The sequence below is a fragment of the Acomys russatus genome, chromosome 4 (assembly GCF_903995435.1).
Source record: "Acomys russatus chromosome 4, mAcoRus1.1, whole genome shotgun sequence".
In the NCBI taxonomy this organism is placed as follows: domain Eukaryota; kingdom Metazoa; phylum Chordata; class Mammalia; order Rodentia; family Muridae; genus Acomys; species Acomys russatus.
In genome coordinates this window covers 61,587,221-61,606,913 of record NC_067140.1, presented here as the reverse complement: position 1 = coordinate 61,606,913, position 19,693 = coordinate 61,587,221, and the positions used below count along the sequence as shown (strand labels likewise).

Genomic DNA, 19,693 nt, shown 5'->3' with positions numbered 1-19,693 from the left:
TATTTCTCATTCAGAGATTACCCAGACGCGATACAGAACAAACCCTTATCACCTCTCCTCCCCCAGTTCTATTGTGCCAAGGGGAGAAATGTCTGTCTTTTTTCTCCTAGTCCCTGCCAGCAGTCCAGTCTGTTTCTGGTATTTGTAGGGTGTCCTTCCTTCATAATTACTCAAAATTTCTACCCCTTCCCATGAGAATCTGAAACTCAAAGAATAAATTTTGGCTGTCAAGATGGTTCTCTCTTCCAGGTCAGTTTTGTAGGACTAATATAAATCAAACTATGGCGGAAAACAATTAGAAAGAGCTGGTAAATATAATTCTTTTACAGATGTTCACACAGCCAAACCCCGAGCCTCTCCACAAACACAGTGTTGCCTCTGTCTACTGGCAAAGTTGACACCTCTGGGTGCCTGCTGAGTCTCCTCACTGGGATCTCCTCAGAACAGCCACGGAGCATGAGGCAGACTCATAGTCTTCCTTCCAAATTCAATTTCTTCTGCCTCCATCTCCTCCCCATTGTTGTCTGCTCCCTAGACAGCTAGTTTCAAATCTGTGTCAACATTGGCTTTCCCCTGTCCATAGCTTCTCAGATCGAATTATTCACTCAGGCATCACAGCTCTACTGTGAAATTGAACTATAATTTCCCATTCTTTTTTCCTGTGTGCTGTCACATACTTGGAGGACATTCTCACCACTAAGACTAGATTCTGGATTCATTTTCTCTCCTTTTTCTTTCTTTGTGTGGGATATGTGCATAAATGTTCTTGAGTGTATTATCTATCTATCTATCTATCTATCTATCTATCTATCTATCAATCAATCATCTATCTTTCTATCCATCATCTATATGTCTCTATTTATCTATGTACCTATCTATCCATATATCCACATTTTTATTCATTCATTGTTTTTACAGACAGATTGTTATGTAGCCCAGGCAGTCCTCCAACTGGTTCTGTACCTGAAGATGACTTTGAACACCTAATCTTCCAGCCTCTACCTTCCAACTGCTGAGATTCTAAGCAATTTTCTACCATGTCCTCCTATCCTATTCTTTTCGAAAAATATATACTTTATTCATTTATTTTTATGTATGAACGTATGTATGTATGTATGTATGCACGTATGTGTACACTCATGCTGTGGCATGCTTGCAGAGCTCAAAGGGCAACTTGTGAGATCAGTTGTTTCCTTCTACCATGTGGGTCCTGGGAATTGAGGTCAGGGCGTCAGGCACCCTTACTCAGGGAGCCATCTCCCCAGCCCTCTAAATTCTTTAGTGATGTGTATTTTCCTAAATCCTTCGGTCTTCTATCCTTGACCCACTTGTAACCGTCTCTCATTCTTCTTCGCCTTTATGAAAGCCATCTGGTACTGTTGCTGGATCTGGCCTTCCCTTGTAGAAAAGATCTTCTTCCTGAAAGAGAGAAACCCCCCACCGTCCAGCTGTCGATGATTTCTTCAAGTTGTCATTCCTCAACTCCCCTCTTTCCACAGACATTCTTCTGGTCATTGGACCAGGGTTCTCTTCCCCGCTTCTGAATGTGTAGAACTCCAATCCTCTGTCTACTTGCATTTATTGCCTGAGGTTACTCCCCACCTGACCCCAGCTTGTCCTGGCTTTCTTTATTTTCTTTTGCCATATTGATGACTGAACCCATGCCAATCAAGTGCTCTAGCACTGAGCTTCACACCCGACTTTCTTTTTACTGTGTATTTGTAGACAGGGTTGCCCTAATCTTCCCAGGCTGGCCTTGGACTTACTTAGAAGCCCAAGCTGGGCTTCAATGTGTGCCCTTCTTGCTTCTACCTCACAAGTCGCTGGCTTCGTAGGCCTACACTCTCAGACCTGGTTTTATTGCCCGTTTTTCTTGATGTCCATGCTTACACATCCATTAGACATCACTATGACCTCGCCATGTTCCTTCTCACTGAAGGCAGATCCCAGACTGAGCTTGCTCTTTGGTGAAACAGATGGTAGAAGAAGCTGAGAGGAGAGGTCGGTAACACTGTGACAATGGAGGGCTGAGGGCTGATTTGGACAGGCTGACTGATCCTTGGAGAAAAGGCAGTGGATGAGAGGATGCCAGGGTACAAGCTGGTCAAGTGTTGGTCTGAAAGGCTTGGAGAGAGGTTTGAGGGGGGGCTTGGTATTTCCACAGAAAAGGATAAAGTCTCCTCGTGGGATTGGTGACTTTCTTCTCTTCAGCTAAGACCGTTAGCAAAGATTCTTTTTAAAACTACCTTTTACTTTTTACTGAAGATTGTCAGATGTTCTCATTAAACCATTCTGCTCCCTTTTGATGTGACATTGTGTGGAGATGGCTTTCACAGAAAGATAAAAGCAGTCTCTCTCTCCCTCAGTTTCTCCTCTTCCCATCCCCTTCTCCCCTTTCTCTTCCCCCGCCCACTTTCCCCTTTTCCTCCCTCCCTCTCTTTCCCCCTCCTCTTATTTCTCTTCCTCCCTTATCATCCACCTCTTCTTTGGGCACAGTACCTTGCATTGCTTGGTATTTGGGTATCATTGGGTATCACTGGGTGCCATGCAGCATTGTGAGTTTAAGATGCTCATTGCTAGGTTGGCTGTTTGCCTGTGACACTCTTAAACCTTTGTGCCTCCCTTTATCTAGTTCCTATAGTGCTTTCATGGTGTCCAGCAGGGTGAATCTACCTCAGTGACTGTGCAGAGAGATCCATCAGGGTTGGGGAAGAAAATAAAGGGAAAACTAAATAAAGCACATGTGCACAGAGCCACAAAATAATCCTTTCAACTGTTTGTATGTTTTATAACGTGATGGAATTGACATCTGATTAGGAACTGGTTAGCAATGACAGAATAGAACATCAGCCTTCGTGTAGATTTAAAACACAGGCTTCTATATCTAGATATCCTTCATGGAACGAGGTACTTCAAAAATACAGAGGTGTGGGAGACCCTTGAGTAAGTGTTGGTGTGTGTTAGAGACAGGAGTGTGACGCTTAAACTGACTAGTTCACCCTGAAAGCTACCTACACATTGCTCCACTAAGGTCTAAGCCTCACATTTCCTTGACGGGGAAACAAAGTCTCCTACAAGTGGAATGACTTGCCAAGGCCCTTAGCAGATCAGTAGCAAGGCAAGGCTCTGATGGTGTGTCCTTCAGCCCCAGGCTTGCTCTAGTCCTATTCATGTGGTTGACTTGCAAACAACGGCAACATTTGCCAGCATTTCCAGACTCTCTCCCGCCCCCCTAGTCTATCATTCTGGACACTTCCCAGGGGTTTATCATCTGTGGAAAGATACCCACAATGATGTCATGAGGATGGTTGCTAGTAGAATGCTGCAAAAATCGGGAGAGATCATGCTGTAGTGCAGACAGTTTGATGTCCAGATGGAACAACCAGGGAACAAAGGAAGACTACTAAATTGGGTCAATTATGATTAAAAAAATTTGTTAAAACAGCTGACCTTTAGTAGACATGAAAAAACACCCCTCATCAGCATAGGTGGGTATGTGGTGATCCTTACCATTAAAATAGAGCATTCAAAAGAAGGAACAAGTTTAGGCATTTGCTAATATGTTTGTTATCCTCGTCTTCTTATTATAATTTATTTATTTTTATTTTATATGCATTGGGGTTTTGCCTGCATATAGATCTGTGTGAGGGTGTCAGGGCTCCTTGGAGCTGGAGTTACAGAGAGTTGTGAACTGCCATGTGGATTCTGGGAATTGAACCCAGGAGAACGGAGGTCCTCTGAAAGAGCAGTCAGTTTTCTTAACCACTGAGCCATCTCTCCAGCCCCTTGTTATCCATTTCTGTGCAGTGAGTGGCCTCAAACTTCAGAGGCTTCAAGAATTCTATTTTTTATGTTTTTGTAGTTTCCGTGGAGCATGATCCAGGCACTACTCTGCTAATTCTTTGGCTGTTACACTTTCCTTAGCTGGGGGTTACAGTGACATCTGAAGATGTCTGAGCTCTCTCGTGTGATTCTTAGAAGAATGCAGCTCCCAGAAAGCTGTGGACTGGGAATTTAGGTTCTCAGGGACTGGTGACTTCTTCGTTTGTGTGCTACTGGGACTCTATAGGTCAGTTCACAACAGAGACGCCCGACTCCATCCGTGTAACCGAGAAGAACAAGAAGGGAAGGGTAACCTGGAATCCGGAGCCTGTAATTTCACACGCGAAGGGACATCCTCTCGCTTCTGCCACACTGGAAGAGACTCAGTAGGGCCAGCCCGTGCTCAGGGGGAGGGAGGAGACTGTCCCAGGGCTGAGTACCTGGGTGGGATATTTGGAGGCCATTTCAGAAGCCGCTACACAATGGCTTTGGCCCTGGGAGGAGTAGGCGGAGGCATCCTGCGGGGACATCTGCACTGGAAGCACAAGGGACACCTCTGGGTGGAGATACAGATTCAGGACGTAATAGCATGTTGTCAGCAGGGGCTGAAATCATGGGAATAGATAAAGTCAGCTAGGAGGAAAACTCCCACATTTCTTATATCTGCTAATTACTAGTATCCGCTGATTACTGTTAGGAGAAAATTGAGAGTGAAAGTGAAAACAGATGTAGAAAAAGATAACATTGCTAATGGAGACTGCTTGTCACTCCTCTTTCAGATTGCAGCAGGTTAGGGTATGCATTTCCTGGTATAAAGAGGCTATTATTAAGATGCTGAGAAAAAGTTCATTCCTCACTGAAATTGCTTAATGTAGGTGACTAATTGAAACCCAGGGGAAATTGAGTGTAGTTTGCCCTCTGTCGGTTTGAATGCAGAGGCCAGAGTGGATTTCAGTTCTTCCAGACCTCAGTGATGGAGATAATAAATATTCATGTGGTATGATTAATCACAGTCCTTTAAGAAACTATACCCATGGGTCCACAGTAGCCCGCTGCCCTTCATAAACACTCAGCCCAGGGTGTGTCCCAGAGAAGGATGGGAAAATACCTCATCTGTCTCCTTGGCCCCAAATCTTCCCACCCTTTCTGCTTTTGCCTCCTGCTCCTCTTTTGTGTCTGGAAGGTTCTTCCAAGACGGTTCTGTGCAGCCAAAGACTACCCTCCTTTCAAGGCACCACTAAATCCCATCTCGTCCATTAAATCTTTCTGAGCAGAGCAGTCATCCTACCCCACCCTACCCATCTCCCATGTGGGCCCTTGTTCTGGTGACACCCAGCTTTGGGAGGATTCCTCAAGCCATTTTCTGTGTTGCCCTTTGTCTTACAGGCCAGGTCCTGGTAAACTTTGCTTATTGGAAACCCTTACTCCAAATGCCTGTTTTCATATCCTTGTGAGCTGTAAAAAGTTATTTCACTTTTACATCCTTGAAGAAAGATCAACAGAACGCTTCAGTGCCCAGGAAAATGAAATGAAACCTAAATGTCAATCATGGGCCACAGATAAGAATGTGAGTTTTACCTATAAAATGCTTGAAGAAATGTACTCTCCTTTTCCTCTCACTGTTTGGAACCTTGCAGGTATGGACTCCTTTTCCCTCTTCTGAGAGAAAGTGAAGCACCCTGGGAAGTTTTTTGGTGGCATCTGCAAGATCTTCCCTGGTGTGGCACACAGAGCCGGTGTTTAAGTAAACATGTGTTGAACAGCACTCAGGGAGGATGTGTTTTTAATTTGTGATGGATGCAGTGTTCTATCCCTTCTTGCTGGCCAGGCCTCTTTTTTATTCTCCTCTGCTGTTGGACTGGTATCTGTTATGTCTGGTAGGGAAAAAAATGACAGGCAATACCAGGGTGGGGCCCAGAACTCATGGAAAACACAAGTGAAATGAGGCTGGGAAATGGGGCTTTTGTTTTGGGTGGAGAGGAACTGTTTGCTTTGGGGGATTGAGGTAATGAAAGTTATTTCAATAACATAATTCAACAGTCGTACATGCTCTTTGCCAGAAGTATGGCCACGGCGAACCTCACCCAGGGACCCTCATCTGCAAAAGGAAAAGGTTAAGTCTGAAGTGAGAACAAATTCTCCTCTCTGTTCAGCGGATGACAAAGTTATATGGACCCTGTGGTTACGGTTATGTGAGATGTGTCACAGGGGCAAAGGCTCATGGGAAATGGGAAAATAAAAAGAAAATAGTTGTTATAATGGCAGGATTATAGGGAAATACTTAAAATTAAGTAGTGAAAATATTTCTTTGACAAAGAAAAATGATGGAAATATAGAACAGTCTCATCCTTGATGTGGTGTTTAGCAGATGGTGCTTGACTTTGGTCAAATTGGTTAAATGAATAGCAAACTAAGTATATATACATTGGCTACCGGTTATCTTACACTTACCTTTGCTTTCACAGCCAAGATTCATTTCACTCACTCTCAAGAAAGTAGTGAGACAACTGAGGCTTAGCAAAGCACCATAGTGCACCAAGGCTCTCAGTGATGTGTTGGTCCTTTCTTTAGTACAGAGACTAATAAGGAAGAATGGGGTGAGGTTTTAAGGTTGACGTCATATCACTATCTAGAAAGGAAATCTATTGGCTCCTTTAGCTAATATTTGTGGTTCCCTCTTGTAGGAAAAGTTGTCCCACATGGAAGCCCTGGGGAGGAGAAACTGAAAGCGAAAGGCAGGCACAGCGATTGTTACAGCCCTCGCCAGCCCTCCACTGACTGCAGAGAACTTGGTGACCCTAACACGAGCTAAATGGATTCCTTACTGGGAGTGTTCTGTGCTGCCTGAACAAAAGCCTTCAAAGGAGCCTGCGCTCCGTTGCTTCAAGCAGGCCAAGAGACAGGGTTGCCTCTTGTATGCCACCTGAATACAGAGAAAACAGGCAGTTTTGAGATTGCACATTGTATGCAGAACAGCTTGGATATGTAGAGGTCCTTCTGGACTCCCAGAAGCTTTGGTTCTGGTGACCTATATGGCTCCTCTGCTTGGACTCCTTTCTCACCCTTAACAATCTCTATACTACCTCTTTGAATCTGGGGAACTTTGAGAGATATTTATGCCCAAGTCCAGCACAGACTTTAAAAAGCAGAACCTCTGGGTCCTTGTGTCTGATCTTTTTAAATTTACGTTCCTAGATCCTACTGTGTATCTATGGTTAAGAACCTTTGCTCTCTCTAGAAGTAGTCATCATGCCACAAAAGGGTTCAATGATTCTTTCTCAGGGAAGCCTTCTCTATCAGTCCTAGCCTAGGTCTAGTCACCCTCATATATACCATCTAAGCAGTGCCCTGTATTTGCTGGCATGTAGCATTTGAGCTATTACTTGTTCCAGGCCTGCCTTCCCTGGAGACCACCTGCTGTGTGAGGGGGACTGAAAGTCCTTCCTTACTTGCAAGTAACTCTGCTTCATCCTTGTACCAGGTGCCATGGATTGTGCTCAGATCTAGTTCTTGAATGAACGGTTCTTTATTTTTATTACATTTGGTTGTGTGTGTGTGTGTGTGTGTGTCTCATGCGTGTCATCAGGCTAGGCCCTTGATTGGCTGAGTCATCTCCTGCCCTCAAATGAATGATTCTTTACTCAGCTGAGGATGTGTGACCAAACTTCCAGTTCATGGGTCTGCCCAGAGGGATTTTTTTTTTTTTTTTGTATGTTTGTTTGATTTTGTTTTGGGTAAGACCTTAGTTAAACCAAACAATATATTCAAAGGATGATAAATTTAAATCAGTATTTCCATCTTCTTGTTCAGGTATCAAGGCGGCGCAGTGAGTTGATCGTCATGAGGTATGGTCCACCCTGAAACGAAGATCAAGTTGATAACATGCCTCAATCTCTATAATCTCCTATCTGGCCACAGAATGTTGAAAACAAGAAAAATCCTTCTCAATAAGATTCATACATTCTTAGGGTACCTGTTTGTGCTGAGTGTAACAGTTGGTGATTGGGGGTTTCTGGCTCCTGCTGCAGAGATTCCAGGACCAGTTAAATTATAGTGCAGTCTTGGGATACTGGTGTATTTTGGAGATGATTCTCTCTCTCTCTCTCTCTCTCTCTCTCTCTCTCTCTCTCTCTCTCTCTCTCTTCCTTGGTAGTGGTCATGCCCCTTTGACACTGCACACTATTGTAATATGTTTTAATGCCATATGACAAAATACTCTGATTCCTAGTGCCAAAGACTCAGTTCAGTGTATGTAACCCAACACTTATCACCCTGTACTCTGTGTTCTCTCTCTCTCTCTCTCTCTCTCTCTCTCTCTCTCTCTCTCTCTCTCTCCTCTCTCTCTCTCTCTCTCTCTCCTCTCTCTCTCTCTCTCTCTCTCATGTGTGCTCTGTATAGTATGTGCACATGTGAAAAGAGGGTTCTTCCAGGAAGCCCCAACCTTAACTGAGAGTTGGACAAGATTGCCGGAAACCCAAATCACAGGCCGCGACTGAGTCTTGGATTTAGCCTAGGTGAGTGGCTTGCACTGAGCCATTAAGAACCACTCCTCCAGTGGGCTCTTGACAGTCACAAGCCCCTTCCTCAGCTAACCTGCTGGCTGGTTCAGTGGTGGTGGCCTTGTGACACACTCTCCCTGAGCCTCGAGGCCTACAGTTTCTTCTTCTAGCCAGACAGCAGAGAACTGTCTTCTGTAAGGCTGGGCTGAGAAGCAAGGACCACGAACTGCTACAGAGCCTCTTTCTGGGCAGGGTCTCCAGGGCCTCGGTGGCCAAGATGTCCAGCACACGTTCACGGTGCAGGTGGCACAATTCTCCACGCTTCTGATTTCAGGTCTAGACTTCTCAGCTGCAGAAAGGTCTAAACTGCTACTCTCTCTTTCCATCCCCTCTCTTCTCCACGCCGGAACGGAATATCCCAGGCCGGCAGGACTGGATCACCTCCGCCTCCTCCCAGGGCTCTGATCCTGAGAGTGAGGGAGGCCCTGGTCCCGGGCGGTGGCTGGCAGAGGGGAGTGGAAAGGGAGGATAGATGGGGCCGGGGGTGGGGTGGTAATGGGGGGAGGTGTGTCATTTTCTTTTTCTTTTTCTTTTTTAAAAAAAGTATTTCTCTCGCGAGAAACCGCTGCGCGGACGATACTTGAAGAGGTGGGAAAGGAGGGGGCCGCAGAGTTGGGGCAGAGACTGTGGGTGCCACAGGCGGCCAAGGCTGGGACAGCTGCGGAGCAGAGCAGCCACCGCCGCCTGGGAGTCCGAGCCGCTAGTCCAGTGGGTCTCTCGGGGTCCCTCCAGGGATTGGGAGCAGCCGGGGTCTGGAGGGCCGTTTGCGTGTCACCGAGGGCAGGAGGCCGGGCAGGGTGAGGGGTTGTCTCGAGCATCTGCAGCTGGCCCTCTCTTCCTGACAGCTGCAGGACCCGGGACTGCGGTGCCCTGCTCCACGTCGGATGCCGGGGACTGGCGGGGGTGGCCACGGCCGGGTGTCTGGGTTGAGAGGACCCTGTTTGGGGAGCTGGGGTCGTCAGCCCCTATCGGGCGCAACCAATGCCATTCAGACAGTGTAGGCAGCCGGCTTGCGGGACGCCTGGGCTCCCTGGAGACGCGGTACTTGGAGCCGCGAGGCCGCTGGGTCCGTGGTTGCCAGTCGCCAGGCTCCCGCTCTGCAGCCAACTGGGACCCAGCAGTCCACGCTCACCCGAGTAACTGCGCCACGCGCAGGCGGCGCGCAGGCTGGGCTCGGCTTGGGGACTGCGAGCTTCAGCATCCCAGAGCCCTGAGTGTCTCCCCCCCCAACCCCCCTTCGGGACTTGTCTGTGTTGCAGGGCAGGGGCTGCCCGAAGTGGGAGCAGCGCCTGGAGAAGAAAGCAGTAGGAACCAGGCCAGGACCTCCCTGCGGCAAGACAGCGGGACAGCAGGACCCCGGAGGCGCGGGGCGCTGGGAGGCGCGGCGGCAGCGGCGGCGGGGCGAGTGGCGGCCGGCGGCACCATGCGGCGAGGAGGGCTGCTGGAGGTCGCACTGGCGTTCACCCTGCTCCTCGAGTCCTACACGAGCCATGGGGCGGACGCCAATCCGGAGGCTGGGAACGTGAAGGAGACTAGAGCCAACCGGGCCAAGAGAAGAGGCGGCGGAGGACACGATGCTCTGAAAGGGTAAGGGAAGCGCTCTGCTGCCTCGGTGTGCCTCACCTCGCCCTTCTCGGGATTTTTAAGAGTCAAGGCAACTGACAGGGCCAGTTCTGGCCGATAGAGTACCCTGGGTGAGACCTCCTGGGGAGGGGCAGCCTGGAAGTGCCATTAACTCTTGTTAGGATAAAGCACCTTGTTCCTGCCCCAGAGGAGAGGTCCTGGCTGGAGGGAATCCTGGCCCATTGTTGAGGCAGATTTGGGGAGGCGAAAAGGGCTCCTTGTGGAAGAAGGGGAGGAGCTGAGACCCAGAGAAAGGGTGAAGTCCACTGCTTTTGCTGCAGACCAATTCCGGTAGTGTGCAGGGAGAAATGCTTTTCTATGTGGGCATCGGCGGCGGTTTAGGAGCTATGAGGAAAGGAAGACCCCACAGATGAGATGAGACGTGTGGTCAGGAGATGGTCCTCTCCTAAGGCACGCTCACGAACATCAGTGCCGTACACTCCCTTTCTGATGTCTACCCTGCAGGGCAAAGGTTTTTGAGAATTAGTGTCTGGGCAGGACGAGCTCTGCATATGACGGCTGGAGCAATGTCGCTGTGGCTGGCCCTGGACGGGTGTTAATAATGTGGCGTCTACTTGGAAAATCCTTGTACCGTCCGTTTCCCAGGCCCTTAGTGTTGCAGCGGGAATGATTTAAATCAGGCAGGTTGGCTGTCTAAGGGTTGGCAGCTTCCGGAGCTTAAGGAGAACGGAAATAGTTCCTTTAAAATTTTTTTTTTAAACTCTTAAAAAGGACCATCCTCTGAGATTAAGTTCGAGCCAGTGTTAAAAGCAGTAGGATTCCCAAGTGGCCACTCTTCTGTCCTTTGGAAAAGCCTGCTCATTGATGCCAGGTAATGCATATGATGACGTTTCTTGTCCTTCCCAGGGTGCTCTCCCTACCCCTCCCCAGTAATCCTGTAACTTGATTACATGGTCCAGGATGACACAAGAAAGTTGTCATTGTATTTTTGTTTGTTCTTGTGCGCTGTGTTGTCTATACAGTGAATCTCTTGTTCTCATGTTTGTATGGCTTCAGCTCAAGAAGCAAAAACGGGGTGTATGGGACAGTTTTTGGGTCCTTCTCTGGACGAGGGACCAGATGAGTATCAGTGCTGTGTTATCCCTTAGGCGGTGATAAAATGTTTGTGGTTGTTTGATCCCAGAAAATAGCTAAAGATCAGTTCTATCTTGATCTTGGTGAGAAACAGAGCCAGAATCCCAACAACTTTGTCAATACAATCTACTGATCCCGACCAAGCATCAGACAACAGTTGCCCTATGTGCAAGGCACAGGAAGAGTTCCGTAAATGGGTGGAAAAGCTGATCTTTAACATGTTCTCAAGAGGGCTTTGTTTGCTTCTGCACGTCTTTCAGAAGTATATTTCTGCTGCACAGAATCATCTTAGTGTCTATTGTGATGTCATTGCTCATATATATGCAAACATAAATGCATATATATATAATATATGTGTCTGTATACACACAGACAGACAGACAGACAGACACACACACACACACACACACACACACACACATGACAAGTCTTAAAGCCAGAGTTTTGCTATATCTCTTGAGAGGAGACAGCCTTACCAGCAGAGTCCTTCCCTTTTCTGCTTATTTACGTTGGGTTTTACACGCGCTTATGATTGTAGAGTTACTTCCCTGTACTTCTCCTCGTAACGTCTCATCTCTCACAGTCCCTGTCCCATTGCAGTTTTTATAAATCTTTTTTTTTTTTTAACACACAGTATCAGTAGAACAGCCATTACCAGTATCCCTAGCTATTGTGTTTTCTATGTCTATTTCTATGTATGGCTGAGGTTAAAATAATTTTAAAGGATACACAATTAAAAGTATTTCCCTCCTACTTTTCAGATACTTCACTTATATATTTTTTCTAACAAAATTATGGACTTATATACATATCCACATATGTGTTACATATATGCAGGTAATACATGTATTAATATATATGAACATGTGTATATGCACATGTGTTTTACTATGTGGATGTACTGTATACAATGTGAGCCTTCACTTTTTACATATCTTCAGTGTATCCATCTTTTAACTTGTGTTCTCTTGGTTTGTAGATTCCCATAGTATGGCGGAGCAGGTCCTAAGTGCGGGTTCTTGAGCTCATAATAAATCTTTTGCTATTAACATCTTTCTGTATACTTACATATATGCATAAGCTTATATGTGGCACAAAGTAAAACAAGCAGAGCTGCTGAATCAAAGTTTTCGCACAGATTCTAAACACTCCCATTCTGATGCTGATTTTGAACTGTCTCTCAACTCACCGCCATTACAATCTCACGTGATGAGTCTTTCGGCCGTGCCCTGCTGTGTAAGTCAGCCCAGGAGCATGCTACGTTGGCCCAGTTCTAACTTAAGGTTTGTATTTGTGTTCAATAAAGTGCTGTCTAGTTCAAAGCTAACCTCTGACTCTGCTGACACCTGTGTGCTATTTTGATGGACACGCTGGGTTTCTGAAATGAAGGTGGTCTGTAGCCCCTGAGGCTGATGTAAGGTGGAGGTGGTGATTTTTGACACCTCACTAATATTCATGCCCCGATATCTGGCATGTGGTGGTTGATCTCCTACGCCCACCACCTCTGATGTGACAGGTGTTGGCCTGAAGTCCTGTGTTCTTTTCCTGTCAGATTCCTCGATTTGAAGACTAGGTGTGCTACCCTAGTCTGTCTTCTCTCTTACCTCCCATGGCAGGCGGCTATGGTTTCTTGGAGTAACTTGCCAATTTTCTACTTTTACAGGAAAATTTCCTTTTTTTTTTTAATTTAAAAAGATGGAATCAATGTGGTCCCCATTCACTCTGCAAAAACTATGTTTTCCTCAGATTTCTAGTGAGCATTTTCATGTTTATTTATTTTTACATTACTCTTATTTATTGTATTATGTAGGCAACGGTGTGTGTGTGTGTGTGTGTGTGTGTGTGTGTGTGTGTGTGTGTGTGTGTTGCCAGAGGACAACTTGTAGGCATTGAGTATTTCACTCTGTTATTAGGTTTTGGGTATCGAATCCAGGTTGTCATACTGGCTGGTTGACGTCTTCACTGCTGAGAGCCATCTCACTTGCCCAAAGTTTGTGAGCTTAAAAATAATTTTCAAATAGTAAATGCATACAGTAGTTTTCCTTTGCCTGACTATTGCTGAACATGTGTGAAATAACCTGATGAGAAATAATGCAGTCATAACTGTCTACATTTCAGTTCAGAAGAACTTTTCTCAGCTAAATTTTAACACTGTGGCAAAAGTGGAAGGTGGCTCAGTAATACACACACCACCACCACCGCCACCACTACCACCACCACAACAACAATAATAACAACAAACCAACTCTAGTTAGAGTGCAGTAGCTATGTGCCTTTCTTTATACTTGCTTTATTGTTTTAGCGCCCAAATAAGGAAATATTACAGTTTCATGTCAAAGGGAAACATTCCCTAGACTGAAATTTCTTTTCCCAAGTATTCAGTAATAGGGAAGGAGTCTTATGTCCTTGCTGCTGGTTCATGGGTTGACAGGCTGGCAGGCTGGCAGGCTGACAGGCTGACAGGCTGACAGGTTGACAGGCACAGGAGTCCCATTGTGTTTTACAAAGTTTGTCACTCTTCTCATGATTCTTTTTGGTCTTTGCTTATTTGTTTACATTGTCCAGAGTTCTTACTATGACACAAACACATATGGAACAGCTCACAGCCAGGGTAGATTATGTGACAGCAAACGCCAGGGATTAATTACAGAAGTGTGGTTTTAACACCATTTGTGGGGAGAACAGAGACTTTGGAAAACCCTGTTTGACTCACAACGACAACTTTAGGGCTCATTTGGAGTCACACATCTCCCAGTTACATGTAGGGGAGTCCCAGACAATGACATCTTTTGTCTTCACATTAATGAGAAGAGGAAGCTAATATATTGGGACATGATTTTAAAAACCTATTTTCTTAAGCAGAAGGTTTATGTAATTCCACATTTAAAATGAAAAGGGATGAAATATTTACTTGACTTTTTCATCTATGCCTTTAGGGAACAACAGAGAATTTAGAGAAATAAGTAAGCTGTTTTTTGTTTTTGTTTTTTTGTTTTTTGTTTGGTTTTTCGAGACAGAGCTTCTCTGTGTAGCCTTGGCTGCCCTAGACTCACTTTGTAAACCAGGCTGGCCTCGAACTCACAGCGATCTGCCTGCATCTGCCTCCCGAGTGCTGGGATTAAAGGCGTGAGCCACCATGTCCGGCTAATGAGTAAGCTGTTGAGGATATAAATGAATAAAACACACACCAACATACAGTATTGTGATTGGAGAGTGGAAGAGAATGGAAGTATAGACACACCTTCAAGTTTAACTGGAAATTTAAATAATATTGGATTATTCCTTTGTTAAAAACTATAGCATTATACTAATATCCTATAACTACACAAACAAAAATGCTAAACAATTAATATATACATCCCGGCAATCTGGGAGCTTTAGCTTCTGTTTTCAATGTGAATGCTTGTTTTTGGAAGAGAAGTAAACTATATTAACAATTTCTTTGATTCTAGACACGGCCCAGTAAATGGGCTTACTTTAATAATATTCTTTGAGCAAGCTGAAATGAATAATAGATCAAGCCTGACGTAGAAAGTCTATGAACATTTATTTATTTTTCATGCTTATTAAAATGCAATTGTCTTGGCTGGGCGTGGTGGTGCACACCTTTAATCTCAGCACTCAGGAGGCAGAGGCAGCTGGATTGCTGTGAGTTCAAGGCCAGCCTGGTCTACAAAAGTGACTTGAGGACAGCCAAGGCTATACAGAGAGACCCTGTCTCGAAAAACAAAACAACAACAAAAAACCCAATTGTCTCTTTTGTGGTTATATATGTGGATGTGTGTGTTCTTATGAGTGCAGGTATACATGTGATGTGATGTGTGTGTGTGTGTGTGTGTGTGTGTGTGAGAGAGAGAGAGAGAGAGAGAGAGAGAGAGAGAGAGAGAGAGAGAGAGAGAGAGAGAGAGAGAGAGAGAGAGAGAGAGAGAGAGAGAGAGAGAGAGAACCGGTACATATTTGGACATGTATATGGGGGGCCAGAGGTGCTTTGTGTTTTGAAGGCAGGTTTCTCCTGGGGTTGGAGGTCTCTGACTAGACTAGACTGACTGGCCAGCAAGCACCAGGGAACCAATTGTCTGTCTGTCTCCCAATGCCGGGGATTACAGGTATGCACTACCTGTCTAGCTTTTTAAGTTGGAGCTAGAGATGGAACCAAAGTCCCCACTTTACTGTGCGAGGTCTCTCTCTCTCTCTCTCTAGCCTCTAGACTTGGTTTTCTTTCCCATTAGTTTGTAAAATCATCAAAGGCAAGAGTTAAATCGTAAGCAGTTTACCACTGATACCATTCAACAGGTTTCAAAGCATCTCTAACTCTGGAAGGCTTGGCTGAGCACCAGCCTTTACTCAGTGCAGTGGGACACCACAGATGGGTAGCACGTGGCTTGGAGGGGCTTCCTAGTTTACAGAAGACCAAACCCACTAACAGAAAAGCAGCCAAAACCAGAGTCTGCTGTTAGGCTAAACAACTGCTGCAGCATAAATGATCCTTGGTTTGATGAAGCACTGATAAATCCTGCCAAGGGTTTTGAGAGAATTATATTGGTCACCCTGGAAGAGTGGGGGGCGGGGGGGGGGGCGGATCAACACTTAAAATGTGAAGGTTAGTTTCTATTAAGCATGTACCCATTTCCCCACATTATAAAGTAAAAACACCGTATCTCTAGGCAGTGACTTAGGACCCTGTGCAGTAACGGTCTATGAGGCAATGCTTAGAAGGCGTTTATGTGCAGGAACTGCCCTCCGTATGTGCTGTGTATAGTGTTTCATCCGATCCACACAGTGTTTATAGGAGATGACCATTTGATCTGTCCATTCCTCCTGGCAAGCATAAGTAAAGTCTTAATAACCAAGTTCTTAAAATTAATTTTAGGTATGGCGTCGACTTCTTGCATCAGTGGGCTAAGATATAAAGTGTGGGCCTAAGATATCGGTGAAGATCCACTTAAAATTTTCTAATATTCTTTAGTAATAGTTCAGAAATCCTAAGTATAGTTAATCTTATTACTCAGTTAAATAACAACTTTTCTGAGACTTCAGAGAGACATTAATAAAATAGGAAGAATCATAAGATGTCAGGGCCACCAGGGTCCTTGGATGGTGCATGCGTTATATTTTAATATTAGAACTTGCATTTTTTCCTAAGGTGTAGTAACCATCACACACACACACACACACACACACACACACACACACACACACCTCTACACTCTCCAGCCCTTGACCTGAGAGTGTTATGTATTAATTTATCATCCAGAATCTCTTCTCTTCAAATTCTATGGAACAAGTATCTCTCAAGGAGAGTTTTGCAGCACACATCTCTTTCCAGGAAGGCTGACTGACATATATCTTACATTCTTTGCTGGAAAAGATCAACTATTTAATTATTTGCTTCTCTCTTTCTTTTTCCTTTCCTTCTTTCTGTCTGTCTCATTCTTTCATTCTTTCTTTTTTTTTTTTCAATTGCTTACCTGTCAACTCAAGCCATTTTTTATATTAACATGAAGCAATTATTGTTAAAATAGCAAGCTTTGATGCATCTATGACAATCATACGCTAATATTATTAATTCCTTAATACACACGTCCTTACTAGGGAGATTAAACATCTTTGCACATTTAACAGGTTGGAAAAAAACCCCAAAGAATGTAGAGTTTCCAGCCATTACCCCAGGGAAATCAACTCGAGTTAGGAAACCTGGCTTCATAGAACTCTTAACTTAATATTTTGTTGCTTCTTGGCTAAATTAAATTTTATAGCTAGGAAATGTCTTTCCTCAATCCTCTTGGTGCCTTCTTTCCCTAGAACGCTCTCCTGTGGGGGCAACTCAGTACTGGTTGGAGGTGTATCTGTTACAAGCCAACAGAGGCACCACGGGAAAGAAATTAATCAGAAAGGACTTCACAGTAAAAGCTCACTGGGTCTGCAGACCGTGGACCACACTGGGCCTGAGAATGAAGTTTTAGACCCATAGCCCTGATGTTGCTGCTCTTTGCAACACTCAAATGGTGTAGCAGAACAAGAGATAAAGCTTCTGCAAGGTGGCTGTCTCCTACGACTGAGAACCAGGCAGAGAGGGAGATGCCTCGTGTGCTTCATTTCTCTAAGGATCTTTAGGGATTGGTCATGGGTAGGTGTCAGCAGATGCTTGTAGATTGTCAGATATGGACCAGTTGTGATTGTCTGACTGGGCAAGACCGATTATATAAATTAAAGGATGGAGGGAACAGAAAGTTGACATAAAGGGGAAAGGTGACATAAGGGGGAAAAGCCATAAGGTGATGAGGATGTGAAGTATTTGGGATGGGGGAGGGGCACTGGGCACAGCAGGCAGGGATTGTGCTGCATGATCCACTGGCCCTGTTCAGCGAGGGCTAGGTTGGCTGCCTCGTGAGGCTCCGCACACAGATGATGCTGTAAGGGCAGGAGACGGGCCAGCAGGACCATCGCCTCCTGACTGCCGTGAAAGGGGATGATGATGAGGGCTCCAAGGTGGCAGCAGGATCAGCCCCGTGTTACAGAGGCAGCAGTGTGAGAGCTGTGTGGTTAGTGAAGGGGGGCCAGAGGCAGGGAGTTTAGGGGTTCACTCAGAGTAGACAGTGGGGCTGGAGAGGTGGCTCAGAGGTTAAGAGCACTGTCTGTCTGCTCTTCCAAAGGTCCTGAGTTCAATTCCCAGCAACCACATGGTGGCTCACAACCATCTAGCCTGAGACTTGGTGCCCTCTTCTGGCCTGGAGGTGTACATGCAGGTGAAACACTATCCATAATAAGTAAATAAATAAATAAATCTTTAAAAAAAAATTAAAAGGAATGCACATTCATTATTTAAAAAAAAAAAAAAACAGAGTAGACAGTGGCCTGAGCAAAGGCTGGGGAGTCGATATTGATGAAGACGAGGCTCAGATTGCCCCAGCCACAACACAGGTGTTATGCCTGAACAATCTGTGGGATGAGACCAAGGAGAGGGGGCCATCTAGAAGGTTCCTACCTACATATAAATTAAATAGCTCACACATGAAAATGTCATAGCCCATTTCTGAGAAGAGGGCACCAGATACCCTGGGCGCCCCACTACCACAAGACACGGAGTCTCATTAATACGGTGGCTATATTTTGCTATGTAGGAAGTCGCTCTGAACAACTTTACGACTTCACAGTTCTGTGGGTCAGGAATTTAGACAAGGACTCGTGTGCCCACTCCCCGTGGTGTCTGTTGGCCTGGGTGAGTGATAGCAGGATGCGTCTGTGTAAATACAGACCCACAGCCCTGTTTACCTTGCTGTGATTTATCTACACAGAACTAAAGACATTGGGCTCTGGTTAGGATTTCTTGGGCTCTAAATCTCTCTCCTGTACTTCCCTGCCTGGGATGCCCCTTTAGGATGATGCTATTCAGTCTGTTTTTGTCACTGAGAAAACTGAGACCCTGATGCAGCTGCTAGGCCTCGCTCAAGGCTGAGTCTGTTGGGGCTTTTCCTTGGTGGCATGTTGGAGCCCCGTATCTTGAATGTCAGGTGACTCAAATGGCTGCAGGCTGGCTGGCCTTGAATGGGCTCATGCCCTCCCAGAGTTGGCTTGAGTTCCTCAGCTCACTTCCTTGTGATCTCAGCCTGTCCTCCATCAGTGTCCTGGCTGCATGATCTCCCCAGAAACAAAGCCAGGCACCTTTACACAGGATTTCACATGAGCATAAACACGGAAGCCACTAGATGCTCTTCAACCTTAGCCTGGAATTATATGACTGGGAATTCCATGGAGCTCCCAGGCGTTGTGCAGATTCAAGGGTTTGGATGACAGATTCTGTGTGTGCATGTGAGGAGCAGTGCGTCTCTGTAGGTTAAAGAGGAACTCTTGTGACCACACGTAGACACTAGTGAGCAGAGGGAAGCAATGCGCCTTTGATGGGGGAGAATCCAATATTTTTAACTTTTAATTCCAGCATGACCTAGTCCAGCCTGCTTTGTTTTCCGCTGAGGATGAAGATGTGAATGTGCCATTGTATTTTGCTGTGTGACGTCAGAGTAAGAATGCTCCACGAATAGCATGTCAGCACAGTTCTATCGGATCAGTTTTAGGAGCAATGCTTTTGCTTCTTGCACAGCTCCCCACTGAAAAGCACACATGGGCACCGGAAATGAGAGTACAGTCAATGACCCGGCACATTTATTCACGTATGAGCACTATAGCAATCACACCCTCCCCTCTTTAGAGTTATGAAATTCACTTGCAGCCACTCTGTCTGTTTTTCTTCTTTGGTTTCTGAAGGCAGGGTTTCTCCATGTATTCTGGTTGTCCTGGAACTCACTTTATAGATCAGGCTGACTTCAAATTCAGACATCCTCTTCCCTCTGCCTCCCAAGTGCTGGAACTAAACGCATGCACTAACACTGCCCAGCCCACTCTGGTCTATTATGTATCCAGCATCATCAGCCTTGCTTTTATGTGGGATTTTACCTTCAATTTCTTTTTCTAGCCTCATTTTTTTTTTTTTTCTGTTGGGTAATCCATCCCATTTTGGCTATGCGTATGTTTTGATTTTGGAAGCGGGGCTGTAAACAACAGCCAGCAGCAGGGCTGCAGCTGCCAGTCGGAGCTGA

General features: G+C 45.5%; 1 protein-coding gene across 1 annotated transcript in view; it reads left to right on the top strand.

The window, feature by feature from the left end:
* The first annotated feature begins 9,004 nt into the window (after positions 1–9,004).
* Positions 9,005–19,693, top strand: part of Fbn1 (fibrillin 1) — a 207,471-nt gene continuing 196,782 nt past the window's right edge. Inside the window, 2 exon segments of the mRNA XM_051144536.1 lie at positions 9,005–9,089; positions 9,646–9,968. Coding sequence (XP_051000493.1) covers positions 9,805–9,968 — 164 coding nt within the window. The 5' untranslated portion in view covers positions 9,005–9,089; positions 9,646–9,804.